The following is a 20,295-nucleotide window of genomic DNA, read 5'->3' as shown; positions in this document are numbered from 1 at the left end:
TGAGGCAGCGGCTGAAACATCTGTACGTCTAACTTTCCCGTGAGGCAGCGGCTGAAACATCTGTACGTCTAACTTTCCCGTGAGGCAGCGGCTCAAACATCTGTACGTTTAAGTTTCCCGTGAGGCAGCGGCTCAAACATCTGTACGTTTAAGTTTCCCGTGAGGCAACAGCTCAAACATCTGTACGTTTAACTTTCCCGTGAGGCAGCGGCTCAAACATCTGTACGTTTAACTTTCCCATGAGGCAGCAGCAGAAACATCTGTACGTTTAACTTTCCCGGGAGGCGGCAGCAGCAGAAACATCTGTACGTTTAACTTTCCCGTGAGGCAGCGGCTCAAACATCTGTACGTTTAACTTTCCCGTGAGGCAGCGGCTCAAACATCTGTACGTTTAACTTTCCCGTGAGGCAGCGGCTCAAACATCTGTACGCTTAACTTTCCCGTGAGGCAGCGGCTCAAACATCTGTACGTTTAACTTTCCCATGAGGCAGCGGCTCAAACATCTGTACGTTTAACTTTCCAGTGAGGCAGCGGCTCAAACATCTGTACGTCTAACTTTCCCGTGAGGCAGCAGCAGAAACATCTGTACGTCTAACTTTCCCGTGAGGCAGCAGCAGAAACATCTGTACGTCTAACTTTCCCGTGAGGCAGCGGCTCAAACATCTGTACGTTTAACTTTCCCATGAGGCAGCAGCAGAAACATCTGTACGTCTAACTTTCCCGTGAGGCAGCAGCTCAAACATCTGTACGTTTAACTTTCCCGTGAGGCAGCGGCTCAAACATCTGTACGTTTAACTTTCCCGTGAGGCAGCAGCAGAAACATCTGTACGTTTAACTTTCCCATGAGGCAGCAGCAGAAACATCTGTACGTCTAACTTTCCCGTGAGGCAGCGGCTCAAACATCTGTACGTCTAACTTTCCCGTGAGGCAGCGGCTGAAACATCTGTACGTCTAACTTTCCCGTGAGGCAGCGGCTCAAACATCTGTACGTTTAACTTTCCCATGAGGCAGCAGCAGAAACATCTGTACGTCTAACTTTCGCGTGAGGCAGCGGCTGAAACATCTGTACGTTTCACTTTCCCGTGAGGCAGCGGCTGAAACATCTGTACGTCTAACTTTCCCGTGAGGCAGCAGCAGAAACATCTGTACGTCTAACTTTCGCGTGAGGCAGCGGCTCAAACATCTGTACGTTTCACTTTCCCGTGAGGCAGCGGCTGAAACATCTGTACGTTTCACTTTCCCGTGAGGCAGCAGCTCAAACATCTGTACGTTTAAGTTTCCCGTGAGGCAGCGGCTCAAACATCTGTACGTCTAACTTTCCCGTGAGGCAGCAGCTCAAACATCTGTACGTCTAACTTTCCCGTGAGGCAGCGGCTGAAACATCTGTACGTCTAACTTTCCCGTGAGGCAGCGGCTCAAACATCTGTACGTTTAAGTTTCCCGTGAGGCAACAGCTCAAACATCTGTACGTTTAACTTTCCCGTGAGGCAGCGGCTCAAACATCTGTACGTTTAACTTTCCCATGAGGCAGCAGCAGAAACATCTGTAGGTCTAACTTTCCCGTGAGGCAGCGGCTCAAACATCTGTACGTTTAACTTTCCCGTGAGGCGGCAGCGGCTGAAACATCTGTACGTTTAACTTTCCCGTGAGGCAGCGGCTCAAACATCTGTACGTTTAACTTTCCCATGAGGCAGCAGCAGAAACATCTGTACGTCTAACTTTCCCGTGAGGCAGCGGCTCAAACATCTGTACGTTTAACTTTCCCGTGAGGCAGCAGCTCAAACATCTGTACGTCTAACTTTCCCGTGAGGCAGCAGCAGAAACATCTGTACGTTTAACTTTCCCGTGAGGCAGCGGCTCAAACATCTGTACGTCTAACTTTCCCGTGAGGCAGCAGCTCAAACATCTGTACGTCTAACTTTCCCGTGAGGCAGCGGCTCAAACATCTGTACGTTTAACTTTCCCGTGAGGCAGCAGCAGAAACATCTGTACGTCTAACTTTCCCGTGAGGCAGCGGCTCAAACATCTGTACGTCTAACTTTCCCGTGAGGCAGCAGCTCAAACATCTGTACGTCTAACTTTCCCGTGAGGCAGCAGCTCAAACATCTGTACGTCTAACTTTCCCGTGAGGCAGCAGCAGAAACATCTGTACGTTTAACTTTCCCGTGAGGCAGCGGCTCAAACATCTGTACGTTTAACTTTCCCGTGAGGCAGCAGCAGAAACATCTGTACGTCTAACTTTCCCGTGAGGCAGCGGCTGAAACATCTGTACGTTTAAGTTTCCCATGAGGCAACAGCTCAAACATCTGTACGTCTAACTTTCCCGTGAGGCAGCGGCTGAAACATCTGTACGTTTAACTTTCCCGTGAGGCAGCGGCTCAAACATCTGTACGTTTAACTTTCCCATGAGGCAGCGGCTCAAACATCTGTACGTCTAACTTTCCAGTGAGGCAGCGGCTCAAACATCTGTACGTCTAACTTTCCCGTGAGGCAGCGGCTCAAACATCTGTACGTCTAACTTTCCCGTGAGGCAGCAGCAGAAACATCTGTACGTTTAACTTTCCCGTGAGGCAGCGGCTCAAACATCTGTACGTCTAACTTTCCAGTGAGGCAGCGGCTGAAACATCTGTACGTTTAACTTTCCCGTGAGGCAGCGGCTCAAACATCTGTACGTCTAACTTTCCCGTGAGGCAGCGGCTCAAACATCTGTACGTTTAACTTTCCCGTGAGGCAGCGGCTCAAACATCTGTACGTCTAACTTTCCCATGAGGCAGCAGCAGAAACATCTGTACGTCTAACTTTCCCGTGAGGCAGCGGCTCAAACATCTGTACGTTTAACTTTCCCGTGAGGCAGCGGCTCAAACATCTGTACGTCTAACTTTCCCATGAGGCAGCAGCAGAAACATCTGTACGTCTAACTTTCCCGTGAGGCAGCGGCTCAAACATCTGTACGTTTAACTTTCCCGTGAGGCAGCGGCTCAAACATCTGTACGTTTAACTTTCCCGTGAGGCAGCGGCTCAAACATCTGTACGTTTAACTTTCCCGTGAGGCAGCGGCTCAAACATCTGTACGTCTAACTTTCCCATGAGGCAGCAGCAGAAACATCTGTACGTCTAACTTTCCCGTGAGGCAGCGGCTCAAACATCTGTACGTTTAACTTTCCCGTGAGGCAGCGGCTCAAACATCTGTACGTTTAACTTTCCCGTGAGGCAGCGGCTCAAACATCTGTACGTTTAACTTTCCCGTGAGGCAGCGGCTCAAACATCTGTACGTCTAACTTTCCCGTGAGGCAGCGGCTCAAACATCTGTACGTCTAACTTTCCCGTGAGGCAGCAGCAGAAACATCTGTACGTCTAACTTTCCCGTGAGGCAGCGGCTCAAACATCTGTACGTCTAACGCTAGAAAGATAAAAGTGAATTGAATTGGATTGAATGGTTCAGAATGTGAGAATCTCAGAGAGAAATTTAGCTGCTTATTTTGTGTCTGGAAATGATAGAAATTCATTTAGAATAAGTGAATTTTTTATTTTTTTATTTTAAAAAAACATGGCAGCATTGTGCTAAACTCGTGCTAAAGCTGTTAGTTTAGCAGAGCTAATCCTGCTTGTGCTAAAGCTGTTAGCTTAGCAGAGCTAATACTTCTCGTGCTAAAGCTGTTAGCTTAGCAGAGCTAATCCTTCTCGTGCTAAAGCTTATAGTTTAGCAGAGCTAATCCTTCTCGTGCTAAAGCTTATAGTTTAGCAGAGCTAATTCTGCTCGTGCTAAAGCTTATAGTTTAGCAGAGCTAATCCTTCTCGTGCTAAAGCTGTTAACTTAGCAGAGCTAATCCTGCTCGTGCTAAAGCTGTTAACTTATTAGAGCTAATCCTGCTCGTGCTAAAGCTGTTAACTTAGCAGAGCTAATCCTGCTCGTGCTAAACCTGTTAACTTATTAGAGCTAATCCTGCTCGTGCTAAAGCTGTTAGCTTAGCAGAGCTAATCCTGCTCCTGCTAAAGCTTATAGTTTAGCAGAGCTAATCCTGCTCGTGCTAAAGCTGTTAGCTTAGTAGAGCTAATCCTGTGTTTTTGAATATTATTGGGATTTCTTTAGCATCACGCTGGTGGTTTTAATGCAGTTTATGGCGCCCTGAGGTGCAGAATGCTTCACCAAAAACACGTGAAGCGTGGTTTTCTGTTTTGTTGTTGTGTCTTTGTTTTGTCCGATGTTGTTGGGACAAAAACTTTGTAGCTGTACGTTTAACAGAATATTCGGGCGTCTTTAAGCTTTTTTCTGCTGGGTCAGCAGAACTAAACATTTCTCACTTGTGATGAACAGGAATAAAACACAGAAATGAGACTCGGCTTCATTCGCTCATTAACTGAATTTCCTGCGTTCTCATTGAGATGAATGTTTCCCTCAGTCAGAACTGCTGCCTCAGCAGAATGAAGATGGATTCGGTGGATTCGGTGGATTCCTCTCGGCGTTGTGGACAAACAGGAGCCTCTTCTTCTTCTTCCTCTCGGTTGTTGAATGAACAGAGTCTCATTGTGGCCGAGCTGCAGCGTGTAACCATCAGCTCCGCTCAGATTTACAGATGGACAGGGACCCGCAGCACGGCGTGTTAGCTGTTAGCATTAGCCTCAGTGGTGTGTAATTAGAGGCTGGCTGAGTTAAAGTGGACGTATTAATTCAGCTCATTATGTTTCTGTAATTACAGGAAGTGACACGGCTGAATCCGACCCGTCGTTTTTATTTATTTGTTGTAGTTTTCTGTCTCTTTTTAACCGTCCCTGCTGCTTTAAAAGTTTAAAATCGGGTTTTTCTTGCAGTAACTTTTGGTTTTCTGCTGATTCGTATTGAAGTCTTTGGGCTAGTTTGGTTTTTATCTTACTTGTTACTGAGGCTAAAACACGTTTTCTTACATTTTAATGAGAGATGCTGCCTGTAGAGTAAAATAACACACCTGACCTCCACCTGTTTTACCCTTTATTCTGGTTTCTGTCAGTTCTGCCAACAGATATCAGACGGATACCTGACCTCCAGATGCTTTTATTCTGTGGTGTTAGAACAAAGCTGAGCAAAAAGGTGGAGGCGAAAATTACATTTATATTTAGTTTGATCTATAAAACAACATTTATATTTAGTTTGATCTATAAAACAACATTTATATTTAGTTTGATCTATAAAACACACAAAAGTCGCCTCAAAGTACCTCAGAGATACAGTCCAGTCCAGTATAATACAGTTTAGTCCAGTTTAGTCCAGTCCAGTCCAGTTTAGTCCAGTTCAGTCTAGTTCAGTCCAGTTCAGTCCAGTTTAGTCCAGTCCAGTTTAGTCCAGTCCAGTTTAGTCCAGTTTAGTCCAGTTTATTCCAGTCCAGTTTAGTCCAGTTTAGTCCAGTCCAGTTTAGTCCAGTCCAGTCCAGTTCAGTATAGTTCAGTCCAGTTCAGTCCAGTTTATTCCAGTCCAGTTTAGTCCAGTTTAGTCCAGTCCAGTTTAGTCCAGTTTAGTCCAGTTCAGTATAGTTCAGTCCAGTTCAGTCCAGTTTATTCCAGTCCAGTTTAGTCCAGTCCAGTCCAGTCCAGTTTAGTCCAGTTTAGTCCAGTCCAGTCCAGTTTAGTCCAGTTCAGTCTAGTCCAGTTTAGTCCAGTTCAGTCTAGTTCAGTCCAGTCCAGTCCAGTTCAGTCTAGTTCAGTCCAGTTCAGTCCAGTTTATTCCAGTCCAGTCCAGTTCAGTCCAGTTCAGTCCAGTTTATTCCAGTCCAGTCCAGTCCAGTTCAGTCCAGTTCAGTCCAGTTTAGTCCTCTGTAATACAGTCTGAACGCAGCTCCGTATCTCAGGGCTTCATCAACTACTCAGAATCAGTTAATCTGTAACTTTCCTGAATGAGGGGACACAGACGGCCCACCAGGAGCCATAAAACCAACCCCCCCCCCCAGCATCCATCACCTCCATCTGCCTCCCCCTGACCCTCCCCTGACCCCTGACCCCCCCGCTCTGTGACTGAGGCTCTGTGTGGATCTCAGGCTGCAACAAAGACTCATTGTGCTGCAGCTTCCTGCTGACAGCGGCTGCAGGGTGGTCCGAGGCGGTCCCAGATAAGAGCTGAGAGCAGAACGGCCAGGGGGGGCGTCGGAACCGGCAGAACGGCCAGGGGGGGGCGTTGGAACCGGCAGGACGGCCAGGGGGGGCGTCGGAGCCGGCAGAACGGCCAGGGGGGGGCGTCAGAACCGGCAGGACGGCTAGGGGGGGGCGTTGGAACCGGCAGAACGGCCAGGGGGGGGCGTTGGAACCGGCAGGACGGTCAGGGGGGGCGTCGGAGCCGGCAGAACGGCCAGGGGGGGGCGTTGGAACCGGCAGGACGGTCAGGGGGGGGCGTCAGAACCGGCAGGACGGCTAGGGGGGGGGGGGCGTCAGAACCGGCAGAACGGCCAGGGGGTGTCGGAACCGGCAGGACGGTCAGGGGGGGGCGTCAGAACCGGCAGGACGGCTAGGGGGGGGGGGGCGTCAGAACCGGCAGAACGGCCAGGGGGCGTCGGAACCGGCAGGACGGTCAGGGGGGGCGTCGGAACCGGCAGGACGGCCAGGGGGCGTCGGAACCGGCAGGACGGTCAGGGGGGGGGGGCGTCAGAACCGGCAGGACGGTCAGGGGGGGCGTCGGAACCGGCAGGACGGCCAGGGGGCGTCGGAACCGGCAGGACGGTCAGGGGGGGGGGGCGTCAGAACCGGCAAGACGGTCAGGGGGGGGGGCGTCAGAACCGGCAGGACGGTCGGGGGGGGCGTCAGAACCGGCAGGACGGTCGGGGGGGGCGTCGGAACCGGCAGGACGGTCGGGGGGGGCGTCGGAACCGGCAGAACGGTCGGGGGGGGCGTCAGAACCGGCAGAACGGTCGGGGGGGGCGTCGGAACCGGCAGGACGGCCAGGGGGGGCCACAACCAACAGTTCTCCACTTTAGTTTTACCTTTTAAAAGAACAGACTAATGAGAAGTCTTTTGTCTAATTCCCAAAACTCTGTTCGGCTTTTCGGCTCTTCAACGATAAAGTTCTGACATTTTGTTTTATTTTGGACTTCACGCTTAGAGACCAAAGCAAGAAGGAACCAAGCTGCTGGTGAGGCATCAAACACTCAGAGGGGTCACATGGCTCTGAAAGGATCGGATTATTGGCTAAATCACAATCAGACTGAGTTATTAAGTGCATGTAGACACCTTAATCTGACTAAGAACTGGATCGGATCGGATTCAGACCCCGAGATAACTGGGCTGAAAGTTATGCTAAAGTTCTAAGTTCTTGCTAAACTTAGGTGCTGTTTACACATACCCGGGTATTTTGATAAACGCATATTTTCTAACCTTCGTTTGCAAAAATAAGTAGGTGCACACTAGTCTGGCGACGCCATCCTACGTACTTCCGCCCAAAGATTTTGGCTCCGCACATAGTCTGGCCCAACCCCCCTACCTCGGTTCGCTCAGTGTTTTGCCAATCAGCAAACAGTTGCGAATGGTGACGCAGAACTCACGCGCGGAGTCCATTGTAGTCCATATAATTGTAGTTCAACCGCAGCGGAAATAAACATGGCGACGGAAGAACGCTAGAAGCTATCCATGAAGTTGTCTCAGCTCTGGAGAGCATTACACAATTAAAACGAGAGCAAGAGGAATGCCTCTTCAATTTTGTTAGTGGCAAGGATGTCGTAGCTCTCCTTCCAACTGGCTTTGGGAAAAGTTTGATTTATCAAATGGTACCGGTATAATGAAAGCGGATGTGGGAAGCGTGATTCGCGAGCTAGAGCCTCGCGAGAGTAAGCATGAAACTCGGCGCATAACCAACGTCATTTCTAAACATTATGATTGGTTAAGGGAACTCCGTTACTCCAATGAATTTAAGTTGCTGGGTAAGGTCCCGCCCTCCATGGAAACGGATTCCTCTTGGGTTTTCCCAGACTGTTTGACAGAGTCAACAGTCGGCTTTCGCCCAGGCTAGGTGCACACAGCCCCGTTTTTTAAAAAAAACACGTCTACATTGATCAGCATAAAAGCGCTATCAGGAGCTGTTAAATTACGCCCAGCCTGACGGTGGCAGTGTTAGAACAACGAGAATTCCACACAAGCCAATCAGAAGCCTAATAGAGAACCGCTGACAGGAAGAACTTCGTTGTTCCTGTGTTTCCCAAACGTATCATGTGAGGTACTGTACAGTTCTTCACACAGCAGTGATTTCCAGGCATGTTCTTGCAATTCCGCACTGTTTAAACTTACTGACTTAAAAACACACGCGTACACTGTAAGCGAACGGAGAGAATGGCGTTCTCACGCTAGCATCCTGCCAACATGGCGGACAGGGGCGGAGCTCTGTACTATGACGACAACTCCTCATTCTCAAGTGCCCAAAACTCCGTTTTTGTCTCTTTCAACCAGTTTCTACACAAACGCTAAACGCAGTTTTTAAAAAATCTCCACTTTTGCCGGAGTTTTTGTGTAAACAGCACCTTAGCCTCTATTGTTGCAACGCCACAATGTCCTTGGCCCCCGCTTGGCTTTGAGATGGTTTCGGATGATCGAGGTCCCGACTGTTAGGGTTTGTCTTGGTTCTTCTGTGTTTTGTTTCTTTTCGGCTTTATTGTTATTCATTCACAGGTTTCCATGTGGGTCTCATGCAGGTTTCTTGTTTCACATCCTCACTCATATTTTCCTCAGACTCCATGTTTGGGTCATTAGCTTCTCTGACTCACCTGTGATCCTCAGCTGGAATCATTCACCAGTCAGTTCCCCCCTGGTGTCTCTGTGGGTTCTAGTTTACGGTCTTAATCAGTTTAGCTTTATGGTGTTCTGGCTCGGCCACGCTTTTTGTTATAGTTTCAAAATAAATCAAGACAAATTCACCTTCTACCTCCTGTCGTCCGTGTGTGTCTGCATTTGGGAGATTTTTTTCCCGGAAGTCAAAGGAGACGATATTCCTGTTGTTGTCGCTGTCAGAAAGAAACAAACAACGCGATGGAGAATGCTCCGTTGGGCATCGAGTTTGTGCAACAAGCAGCTCATCACAGACCAAATGTAGAGGGACGTAGCTTCATCTGGCTCTGCGTTCTCCATCTTTCTCCAACGCCTGAGTTTGTTGTTGTTGTTGGTGGTGAAGAGGTCAACAGGAAGTGACTCTATTAGCAACAGTTGGAATGGGTACAGCGCCACCTATCATACCGGGGTATGACACGCTTTGTGCCTCTGATCCCATTCATTCACCACCAGATATCCAAGGAGAATTACCCTTGCTCAGCTCAGTCAGATTGTAATTTAGCCAATAATCCGATCCTTTCAGGGCCATGTGACCCCACTGAGTGTTCTTTGGGTGTTTTAGGACAACGGTCCTGGAGTCAGGTGAAAGCTAACGGCGGCTAACGGCATTCTAACGACAGCTTACGGCTGCTAACGGCGGCTAACGGCAGCTAACAGCATTCTAACAGCTGCTAACGGCATTCTAACGGCGGCTAACGGCAGCTAATGACAGCTAACGGCAGCTAACAGCATTCTAACAGCTGCTAACGCCATTCTAACGGTGGCTAACGGCAGCTAATGACGGCTAACGGCAGCTAACAGCATTCTAACAGCAGCTAACGGCATTCTAACAGCTGCTAACGGCGGCTAACGGCAGCTAACAGCATTCTAACAGCAGCTAACAGCATTCTAACAGCAGCTAACGGTAGCTAACGGCGGCTAAAGGCAGCTAACAGCAGCTAACAGCATTCTAACGGCGGCTAAAGGCTGATTTATGCTTCAGACGCAAAGCCTCTGACGCTCGGACGCAGAGCCTCTTCGAGCGTAAAAATTTTGACCACTCTCCCACGCAGAGGCTCTGCGCGCGTTGTCGTGCACCTCAGAAAAATCCTGACTACGCGACAGACGCACGCAGACCACCAACGGAAGTGCGCAGACAAAAGCGGCTGTGATTGGTCCTCGGTGTGCCTTTCCGGTTGTCTGTGTGGCTTCCTCCTTTGCATTTTCTCCAACTCCAATAAAAGAAGCTGTTCTTCTTCGATGTCGAGCAACTCCAGATCCATATCTTGCATACACTTTTTTTTTTTTTTTTTAAATAAACACTTCCGCCGGCGCCGCCGAAGTTCTCGTCACCGCCCACCGAAATTCTCGCGAGGGGAAACTGCTGTGCGTCCCGAGAAATTCCAGACCGAGGTTGCAGAACCATAACATGAAAAGTGGTTCGCGACCAGAGCAAAGCAACACGTCAAGACGACAGACGCAGAAGTATAATCCGCCCTTGACAGCGGCTGTCCCCGGCACAGTGAGGAGAAAGCAGCCGTAATGAGCAAACTCTTGGTACCTCGCTGCATTCCTGTGTTTTTATGAGCGGGTGCATCTGTTTTCATTTGTAAAGTTTATCACAAGTTAAAGGTTTCTGTTTCTGATCTGGGAGTTCTGAGCAGGCAGAGCCTTCTTTTCAGATTTCCACTGACAGAAAGAGCAGCTTTATTCGTTTGGAGCCACAGGGAAATATAAATGAAACTCACAGTTTGGTGATGAGCTTCCATCTGAGCAGCGTCTGAGCTGCTTTTATCAAACCAACATTAGTCTCAGATGATTAACAGCCAGCCTCGTAACGTCGCCGCATGTTAATATCAAAGTCTTCTTATCGAGTGTGATTCCTCTCTTCAGATAATTACAGCTCTCATAATTACCAAACAAGCAGAGGTCAGAGATCTCCTGATGTGACAGCAGAACCTTAACCAAACCTGATTAATGTTGACGAGCAGCAGCCAGAATCTGAGCTTGAGCTGAGGCCTGAAGAAGAACAAACCCTTCTTCTGTTCCATGTCTTTGACCAGAAGAACTGTTGGTTGTGTAAAAACGTTTGGTTTGTTCCTTCTGGGCCACCGTAGAAACCGGGGATGCAACATGAAGGCTGTGTTAGAAACCGCATACTACATACTGCATACTACATACTGCATACTGCATACTACATACTGCATACTACATACTGCATACTGCATACTGCATACTACATACTACATACTGCATACTGCATACTACATACTGCATACTGCATACTGCATACTACATACTGCATACTGCATACTGCATACTGCATACTACATACTGCATACTGCATACTGCATACTACATACTGCATACTGCATACTGCATACTACATACTGCATACTGCATACTACATACTACATACTGCATACTACATACTGCATACTACATACTGCATACTACATACTACATACTGCATACTACATACTACATACTGCATACTGCATACTACATACTGCATACTGCATACTACATACTGCATACTACATACTGCATACTACATACTGCATACTGCATACTGCATACTGCATACTACATACTGCATACTACATACTGCATACTGCATACTACATACTGCATACTGCATACTGCATACTACATACTGCATACTGCATACTACATACTACATACTGCATACTGCATACTACATACTGCATACTGCATACTACATACTGCATACTGCATACTGCATACTACATACCGCATACCGCATACTACATACTGCATACTGCATACTGCATACTACATACTACATACTGCATACTGCATACTACATACTGCATACTACATACTGCATACTACATACTGCATACTGCATACTACATACTGCATACTGCATACTACATACTGCATACTACATACTGCATACTGCATACTACATACTGCATACTGCATACTGCATACTACATACTGCATACTGCATACTGCATACTACATACTGCATACTACATACTGCATACTGCATACTACATACTGCATACTACATACTGCATACTACATACTGCATACTACATTCTGCATACTGCATACTACATACTGCATACTGCATACTGCATACTGCATACTACATACTGCATACTGCATACTGCATACTGCATACTACATACTACATACTGCATACTACATACTACATACTACATACTGCATACTCATGGATCAGACAGTATGCAGAGCGTTTACCCACAATGCATTTGGCTCCTGCCCGAGCCGAAATCAGCTGGCCTGAAGCTGATTTCTCTTAAGCTCTAAACTCTGTAAACTTTAGCAACATTTGAAACATTTTCAGGTGAGAAAGTAGTCGTTTAGATCCCCAACGTGTTGAAAACCTGACAAAATACCGGCTGTTTACAATTTTGTTCCCACGAATTCGACGCTACTAAAGCTAGCCGCAGTGAGCTAACGCACTTCCTGTTAATTTCACAAAATAAAATACCCGTTGCCTTTTATCAAAGGGAAAGCCATTACCATACAATGGTGCTTTTGTTTTGAAAACAGGAAGTGAACCTACCCTCGTTGTAGCTAGCTTGAAACTGCCGTTTTGACAGGAAATGACGATCGGCGACGTCACGTTACGTTGCATCTTGGGTAGTTTGAGTATGAGTAGTAACCTCATGATGCATACCCAATATTTAGAGAATCTAGGATGCATCCGGGAACTTCTCGCTTACTCAAACTCGCATACTAACTCAGAAAGTTAGTAGGAGTAGTAGGAGAAGTATGCGGTTTGGAACACAGCTCAGGACTCTGAGTTTCATGAGCCTAAAAGAGTCCCATTTCAGGCCCAAATGTGTCGGACCCGGTTCTGAGCTGAATCTGAGTCTTTAAAGCTCCGTGTGTCACAGAGCGGCGATGGATGGTCCCGTGAAACCCGAGTCCAGTCAGGGAAACTCTATCCGGGAGTCACAGTCGGGCCATCTGTCGACCCGACTCCCCTGAGCTCAGCTGATTAACTAATGAGCTGATCTGTCTCAGAGTCTGAGAGAGTCTCTGTGAGACTTTTTGCTTGGCAACTGGGCTCAAAACTAAACGTCTAGAATCTGGTGGACCCAGCTCCCGACCCGTCGTCAGGGCGACGGGAGGAGGACACCTGTTCAGTCCAGTTCTGCTGATCCTGACCCTGCGGAGGATAAACCCGTTTCCTTGTCTTTATCGTCTCTCTGTCCGGTCCGGCTGCCGTGAAGCTGCTGAGGTTGAGGGTTCAGATCCCACGTGCACGCCCACGGGGACGCGCACAGGCACGCCCTGCTGATGGAACAGCCTCCATTTTATCTCCGCTGCAGATTACATCTAAACTGTGGAGGCATTGACGAGCGTGCACGTGCATATCTGTGTGCACGTGTGTGTGATCACAGCTGTCAATCAAACAGAGTGGAAGCAGCTGGCTCGACGGGAGTGAAACTCTCATCCAGCTTTAGCAGAGAATCAGTGAGAAGACGGAAACAGATCAATAGCTGCCTATCACACACACTGTGCACGTGCACGCCCACACACACTCTGTGCACGCTGTGTGTTTCTGGTAAACATCTCTGTAGGTTTAGGAGCTGGAACTGAGAGGATTACTGTTTACTTCAGAAAGAATAACTGGCTTCATGTTTGATGGATAGATTTTATTTTCAAAGTTTCTCATTAAAACTGAGTTTGAGTCACTGATGATGCTGGTAGCTTCACTCTAAAGCTTCTGCACCAACCAGGTCCAACCGAGTCGTCTCCATCTAAAGCAGTGATACTCACTATTTATTCCACATTGGCAGCAAAATCAAGGGCAGAGCCACTTTTACCACGACATACTAAAGTCCCCTTTAGTAAATCTGCATTTCTACATATAAAACATCCCACAAAAACAGAAACAACACGGCCAATACATTTTCAATTAAGACCACATTTACCTTAATACTGGGATGAGCGGAAGCTGGCCTGCATGTCCTCGACTTTCTTCATGTTGTATTTGTAGTTTGTTGTTGTAATCATAGTGAGACATTCAGGATGAGCATGGTTTCTGTGCTGGTTTCTGTGCTGGTTTTTGCCCTTTTTTAGTTAAAAACCATTATCTATTGTGCCTGCATCTGGGGCTGGCTAAAGGAGCTAGCGTGCGGTGGCTAAAGGAGCTAGCGTGCTCTGGCTAAAGGATGAGCATGTCAGACAGGAGCTAGCGTGCTCTGGCTAAAGGATGAGCATGTCAGACAGGAGCTAGCGTGCTCTGGCTAAAGGATGAGCATGTCAGACAGGAGCTAGCGTGCTCTGGCTAAAGGATGAGCATGTCAGACAGGAGCTAGCGTGCTCTGGCTAAAGGATGAGCATGTCAGACAGGAGCTAGCGTGCTCTGGCTAAAGGATGAGCATGTCAGACAGGAGCTAGCGTGCTCTGGCTAAAGGATGAGCACGTCAGACAGGAGCTAGCGTGCTCTGGCTAAAGGATGAGCATGTCAGACAGGAGCTAGCGTGCTCTGGCTAAAGGATGAGCATGTCAGACAGGAGCTAGCGTGCTCTGGCTAAAGGATGAGCACGTCAGACAGGAGCTAGCGTGCTCTGGCTAAAGGATGAGCACGTCAGACAGGAGCTAGCGTGCTCTGGCTAAAGGATGAGCACGTCAGACAGGAGCTAGCGTGCTCTGGCTAAAGGATGAGCACGTCAGACAGGAGCTAGCGTGCTCTGGCTAAAGGATGAGCACGTCAGACAGGAGCTAGCGTGCTCTGCGGTCAAGTGTGACGGTGGTTTAAGCGGGCTGCGTTGCCAGGTTTAGGCTAACAGTTCCCCCTTTAGGAAACAACATTAAGCCTTAATTAATACTTAAAGGTGGGGTCTGAGATCTTGGAAAAACGGTTCCTGCAAGCTATATTTTTGAAAATACACAACCTTGCCTCTCCCTTCAGCCCACCCCTCGAAACCACGCCTTCAAAACACATGAACGAGTCACGAGCCTGTGAACGTGCAGGGGGGAGGGGTGAGGGGGGCTGACGGTTGATTGGCGTGTCAGAATCCAATAGAAGTAACTCTCATCATTACTTCTACTGGTCAGACATTTCCTCTTGCTACACCCTCTACAATGGACTAAAATATTACTTTTTTTTCCCAAACATTCTATTTTAGTGGGTGCAATGGGGTCGTGAGGATGTTTTCAGACAATATGATTAAAAAATGCTCCAGAAAACATCTCATACCCCACCTTTAATAAAAATACTTAATACTGTGCAGTATTCGCTGTATGTTATTAAAAAATGTATTGTTGTTGTTAGCATATTGTTGTTATAAGCTACTATGCGGGTGCGAGCCGCCACTTAAAGCTTGAGGAGCCGCTTAATGATTATCTCTGAGCTAAACAAACGGGTCTCAGTGGCCTGAAACTCTGCAGAAATGATCAGAATCTGTGTAAAAAGTCTGATTTCTGCTTTAGGAACATGTTGTGATGAGATGTTTCTGTCTGTGCAGCCATGCCCACCTGAAGCTGCCGCCTCCTCAGACCTGCAGCCAGCTCTTCTCTCCTCCCCTCCTCCCCTCCTCCTCCCCTCCTCCACCCCTCCACCATGCTCCCCTCCCCCCCCCTGCTGCTCTTCCCCCTCCTCTCCGCCCTCCTCCTGGCTGTCCCGGCTGTTCCCACCCCTCCCCCCCCCTCGGACAGAGCGGTCTACAGGGCCTTCGACACCGCGCTCACCCACCTGAGCGTCCACCGGAGGACGGGCGAGGTGTTCGTGGGCGCCGTCAACCGCGTGATGAAGCTGTCGCACGACCTGATGGAGCTGAAGAGTCACGTGACCGGACCCGTGGAGGACAACGCCGACTGCTACCCCCCCCCCAGCGTCAGGACCTGCGCTCACAGGTGAGCAGAAATGACCAGAACCTGAATAAAGAGTTGTATTTTTGCTTTTGTGCTGGTTTTTGCCCTTTTTTAGTTAAAAACCGATCCATTGTGCCTGCAATCTCGCGCTGGCTAAAGGAGCTAGCGTGCTCTGGCTAAAGGAGCTAGCGTGCTCTGGCTAAAGGAGCTAGCCTGTGTGACAGCCCCCCCACCTGTGTGACAGACCACCTGTGTGACAGCCCACCTGTGTGACAGCCCACCTGTGACAGCCCACCTGTGACAGCTCACCTGTGTGACAGCCCACCTGTGTGACAGCCCACCTGTGTGACAGCCCACCTGTGACAGCCCCCCTGTGTGACAGCCCCCCTGTGACATCCCACCTGTGACAGCCCACCTGTGACAGCCCACCTGTGACATCCCCCCTGTGACAGCCCACCTGTGACATCCCACCTGTGACAGCCCACCTGTGACAGCTGACCTGTGACATCCCACCTGTGTGACAGCCCACCTGTGACATCCCACCTGTGACAGCCCACCTGTGACAGCCCACCTGTGACATCCCACCTGTGACAGCTGACCTGTGACAGCCCCCCTGTGACAGCTGACCTGTGACATCCCACCTGTGACAGCCCACCTGTGACAGCCCACCTGTAACAGCCCCACTGTAACAGCCCCCCTGTAACAGCCCCCCTGTAACAGCCCCCTGTAACAGCCCCCCTGTGTAACAGCCCCCCTGTAACAGCCCCCCTGTGTAACAGCCCCACTGTAACAGCCCCCCTGTGTAACAGCCCCCCTGTAACAGCCCCCTGTAACAGCCCCCCTGTAACATACCCCCTGTAACAGCCCCCCTGTAACAGCCCCCTGTAACAGCCCCCCTGTAACATACCCCCTGTGACAGCCCACCTGTAACAGCCCCCTGTAACAGCCCCCTGTAACAGCCCCCCTGTAACAGCCCCCCTGTAACAGCCCCCCTGTAACATACCCCCGTAACAGCCCCCCTGTAACAGCCCCCCTGTGACAGCCCCCTGTAACAGCCCCCCTGTAACATACCCCCTGTAACAGCCCCCCTGTAACAGCCCCCCTGTGACAGCCCCCCTGTAACAGCCCCCCTGTAACATACCCCCTGTAACAGCCCCCCTGTAACATACCCCCTGTAACAGCCCCCCTGTAACAGCCCCCCTGTGACAGCCCCCTGTAACAGCCCCCTGTAACAGCCCCCCTGTAACAGCCCCACTGTAACAGCCCCCCTGTAACAGCCCCCTGTAACAGCCCACCTGTAACAGCCCCCCTGTGTAACAGCCCCCCTGTAACAGCCCCCCTGTAACAGCCCCCCTGTGACAGCCCACCTGTAACAGCCCCCCTGTAACAGCCCCCCTGTGTAACAGCCCCCCTGTAACAGCCCCCCTGTAACAGCCCCCCTGTGACAGCCCCCTGTAACAGCCCCCCTGTAACAGCCCCCCTGTAACATACCCCCTGTAACAGCCCCCCTGTAACATACCCCCTGTAACAGCCCCCCTGTGACAGCCCCCTGTAACAGCCTCCTGTAACAGCCCCCCTGTAACAGCCCCCCTGTAACAGCCCCACTGTAACAGCCCCCCTGTAACAGCCCCCTGTAACAGCCCCCCTGTAACAGCCCCCCTGTGACAGCCCACCTGTAACAGCCCCCTGTAACAGCCCCCCTGTGTAACAGCCCCCTGTAACAGCCCCCCTGTAACAGCCCCCCTGTAACAGCCCCCCTGTGTAAAAGCCCCCCTGTAACAGCCCCCCTGTGACAGCCCACCTGTAACAGCCCCCTGTAAAAGCCCCCTGTAACAGCCCCCCTGTGTAACAGCCCCCCTGTAACAGCCCCCTGTAACAGCCCCCTGTAACAGCCCCCCTGTGTAACAGCCCCACTGTAACAGCCCCCCTGTAACAGCCCCCTGTAACAGCCCCCTGTAACAGCCCCCTGTGTGACAGCCCCCCTGTAACAGCCCCCCTGTGACAGCCCACCTGTGACAGCCCACCTGTGTGACAGCCCCCCTGTAACAGCCCCCCTGTGACAGCCCCCCTGTGACAGCCCACCTGTGACAGCCCCCCTGTGACAGCCCACCTGTGACAGCCCACCTGTGTGACAGCCCCCCTGTGACAGCCCACCTGTGACAGCCCCCCTGTGACAGCCCACCTGTGTGACAGCCCCCCTGTGACAGCCCACCTGTAACAGCCCACCTGTAACAGCCCCCCTGTGTGACAGCCCCCCTGTGACAGCCCACCTGTAACAGCCCCCCTGTGTGACAGCCCACCTGTGACAGCCCACCTGTGTGACAGCCCACCTGTGACATCCCACCTGTGTGACAGCCCACCTGTGACAGCCCACCTGTGACATCCCACCTGTGACAGCCCACCTGTGACAGCCCACCTGTGACAGCCCACCTGTAACAGCCCACCTGTGACAGCCCACCTGTGACAGCCCACCTGTGACAGCCCCCCTGTGACAGCTGACCTGTGACAGCCCACCTGTGTGACAGCTGACCTGTGACAGCCCCCCTGTGACAGCTGACCTGTGACAGCCCACCTGTGTGACAGCTGACCTGTGACAGCCCCCCTGTGACAGCTGACCTGTGACAGCCCACCTGTGACAGCCCACCTGTGACAGCCCACCTGTAACAGCCCCCCTGTGACAGCCCACCTGTGACAGCCCACCTGTGTGACAGCCCCCCTGTGACAGCCCCCCTGTGACAGCCCACCTGTAACAGCCCCCCTGTGAAACAGCCCCCCTGTGTGACAGCCCCCCTGTGACAGCCCCCCTGTGACAGCCCCCCTGTGTGACAGCCCCCCTGTGTGACAGCCCCCCTGTGTGACAGCCCCCCTGTGACAGCCCACCTGTAACAGCCCCCCTGTGTGACAGCCCCCCTGTGACAGCCCACCTGTAACAGCCCCCCTGTGAAACAGCCCCCCTGTGTGACAGCCCCCCTGTGAAACAGCCCCCCTGTGTGACAGCCCACCTGTGACAGCCCCCCTGTGTGACAGCCCACCTGTGACAGCCCCCCTGTGTAACAGCCCACCTGTGTGACAGCCCCCCTGTGACAGCCCACCTGTGACAGCCCCCCTGTGTGACAGCCCACCTGTGTGACAGACCACCTGTGACAGCCCACCTGTGACAGCCCCCCTGTGTGACAGCCCACCTGTGTGACAGCCCCCCTGTGTGACAGCCCACCTGTGTGACAGCCCACCTGTGTGACAACCCACCTGTGACAGCCCACCTGTGTGACAGCCCCCCTGTGACAGCCCCCCTGTGTGACAGCCCACCTGTGACAGCCCACCTGTGTGACAGCCCCCCTGTGACAGCCCCCCTGTGACAGCTGACCTGTGTGACAGCCCACCTGTGTGACAGACCACCTGTGACAGCCCACCTGTGTGACAGCCCCCCTGTGACAGCCCACCTGTGACAGCTGACCTGTGTGACAGCCCACCTGTGTGACAGCCCCCCTGTGACAGCCCCCCTGTGACAGCCCACCTGTGTGACAGCCCACCTGTGTGACAGCCCCCCTGTGACAGCCCCCCTGTGACAGCCCCCTGTGACAGCCCACCTGTGTGACAGCCCCCCTGTGACAGCCCACCTGTGACAGCCCACCTGTGACAGCCCACCTGTGACAGCCCACCTGTGTGACAGCCCCCCTGTGACAGCCCACCTGTGACAGCTGACCTGTGTGACAGCCCACCTGTGTGACAGCCCCCCTGTGTGACAGCCCACCTGTGACAGCTAACCTGTGTGACAGCCCACCTGTGTGACAGCCCACCTGTGTGACAGCCCACCTGTGACAGCTAACCTGTAACAGCCCCCCTGTGTGACAGCCCCCCTGTGACAGCCCACCTGTGACAGCTGACCTGTGTGACAGCCCACCTGTGTGACAGCCCCCCTGTGTGACAGCCCACCTGTGACAGCTGACCTGTGTGACAGCCCACCTGTGTGACAGCCCCCCTGTGTGACAGCCCACCTGTGACAGCTAACCTGTGTGACAGCCCACCTGTGTGACAGCCCACCTGTGTGACAGCCCACCTGTAACAGCCCCCCTGTGTGACAGCCCCCCTGTGTGACAGCCCCCCTGTGTGACAGCCCCCCTGTGTGACAGCCCCCCTGTGACAGCCCACCTGTAACAGCCCCCCTGTGTGACAGCCCCCCTGTGACAGCCCCCCTGTGTGACAGCCCCCCTGTAACAGCCCCCCTGTGTGACAGCCCCCCTGTGTGACAGCCCCCCTGTAACAGCCCCCCTGTAACAGCCCCCCTGTGTGACAGCCCCCCTGTGACAGCCCCCCTGTGTGACAGCCCACCTGTGACAGCCCCCCTGTGTGACAGACCACCTGTGACAGCCCACCTGTGACAGCTCACCTGTGTGACAGCCCCCCTGTGACAGCCCACCTGTGTGACAGCCCCCCTGTGACAGCTCACCTGTGTGACAGCCCCCCTGTGACAGCTCACCTGTGTGACAGCCCCCCTGTGTGACAGCCCACCTGTGACAGCCCACCTGTGACAGCCCCCCTGTGACAGCCCACCTGTGTGACAGCCCCCCTGTGACAGCTCACCTGTGACAGCCCACCTGTGTGACAGCTCACCTGTGTGACAGCCCACCTGTGTGACAGCCCCCCTGTGACAGCTCACCTGTGTGACAGCCCCCCTGTGACAGCCCACCTGTGTGACAGCCCACCTGTGTGACAGCCCCC

General features: G+C 51.8%; 1 protein-coding gene across 1 annotated transcript in view; it reads left to right on the top strand.

Annotated features, from left to right (window-relative positions):
- The window catches only part of plxna3 (plexin A3), a 176,097-nt gene that overhangs the window by 27,256 nt on the left and 128,546 nt on the right, over positions 1 to 20,295 (top strand). The window contains exon 2 of the mRNA XM_075475900.1: positions 15,231 to 15,618. Within this exon, the coding sequence (XP_075332015.1) occupies positions 15,326 to 15,618 (293 nt within the window). The 5' untranslated portion in view covers positions 15,231 to 15,325. The remainder of the gene's footprint in view (positions 1 to 15,230; positions 15,619 to 20,295) is intronic.

The sequence above is a fragment of the Odontesthes bonariensis genome, chromosome 10 (assembly GCF_027942865.1).
Source record: "Odontesthes bonariensis isolate fOdoBon6 chromosome 10, fOdoBon6.hap1, whole genome shotgun sequence".
NCBI lineage: Eukaryota > Metazoa > Chordata > Actinopteri > Atheriniformes > Atherinopsidae > Odontesthes > Odontesthes bonariensis.
Note: the sequence above shows the minus strand (reverse complement) of the source record. Positions and strands in the feature narration are given on the sequence as shown.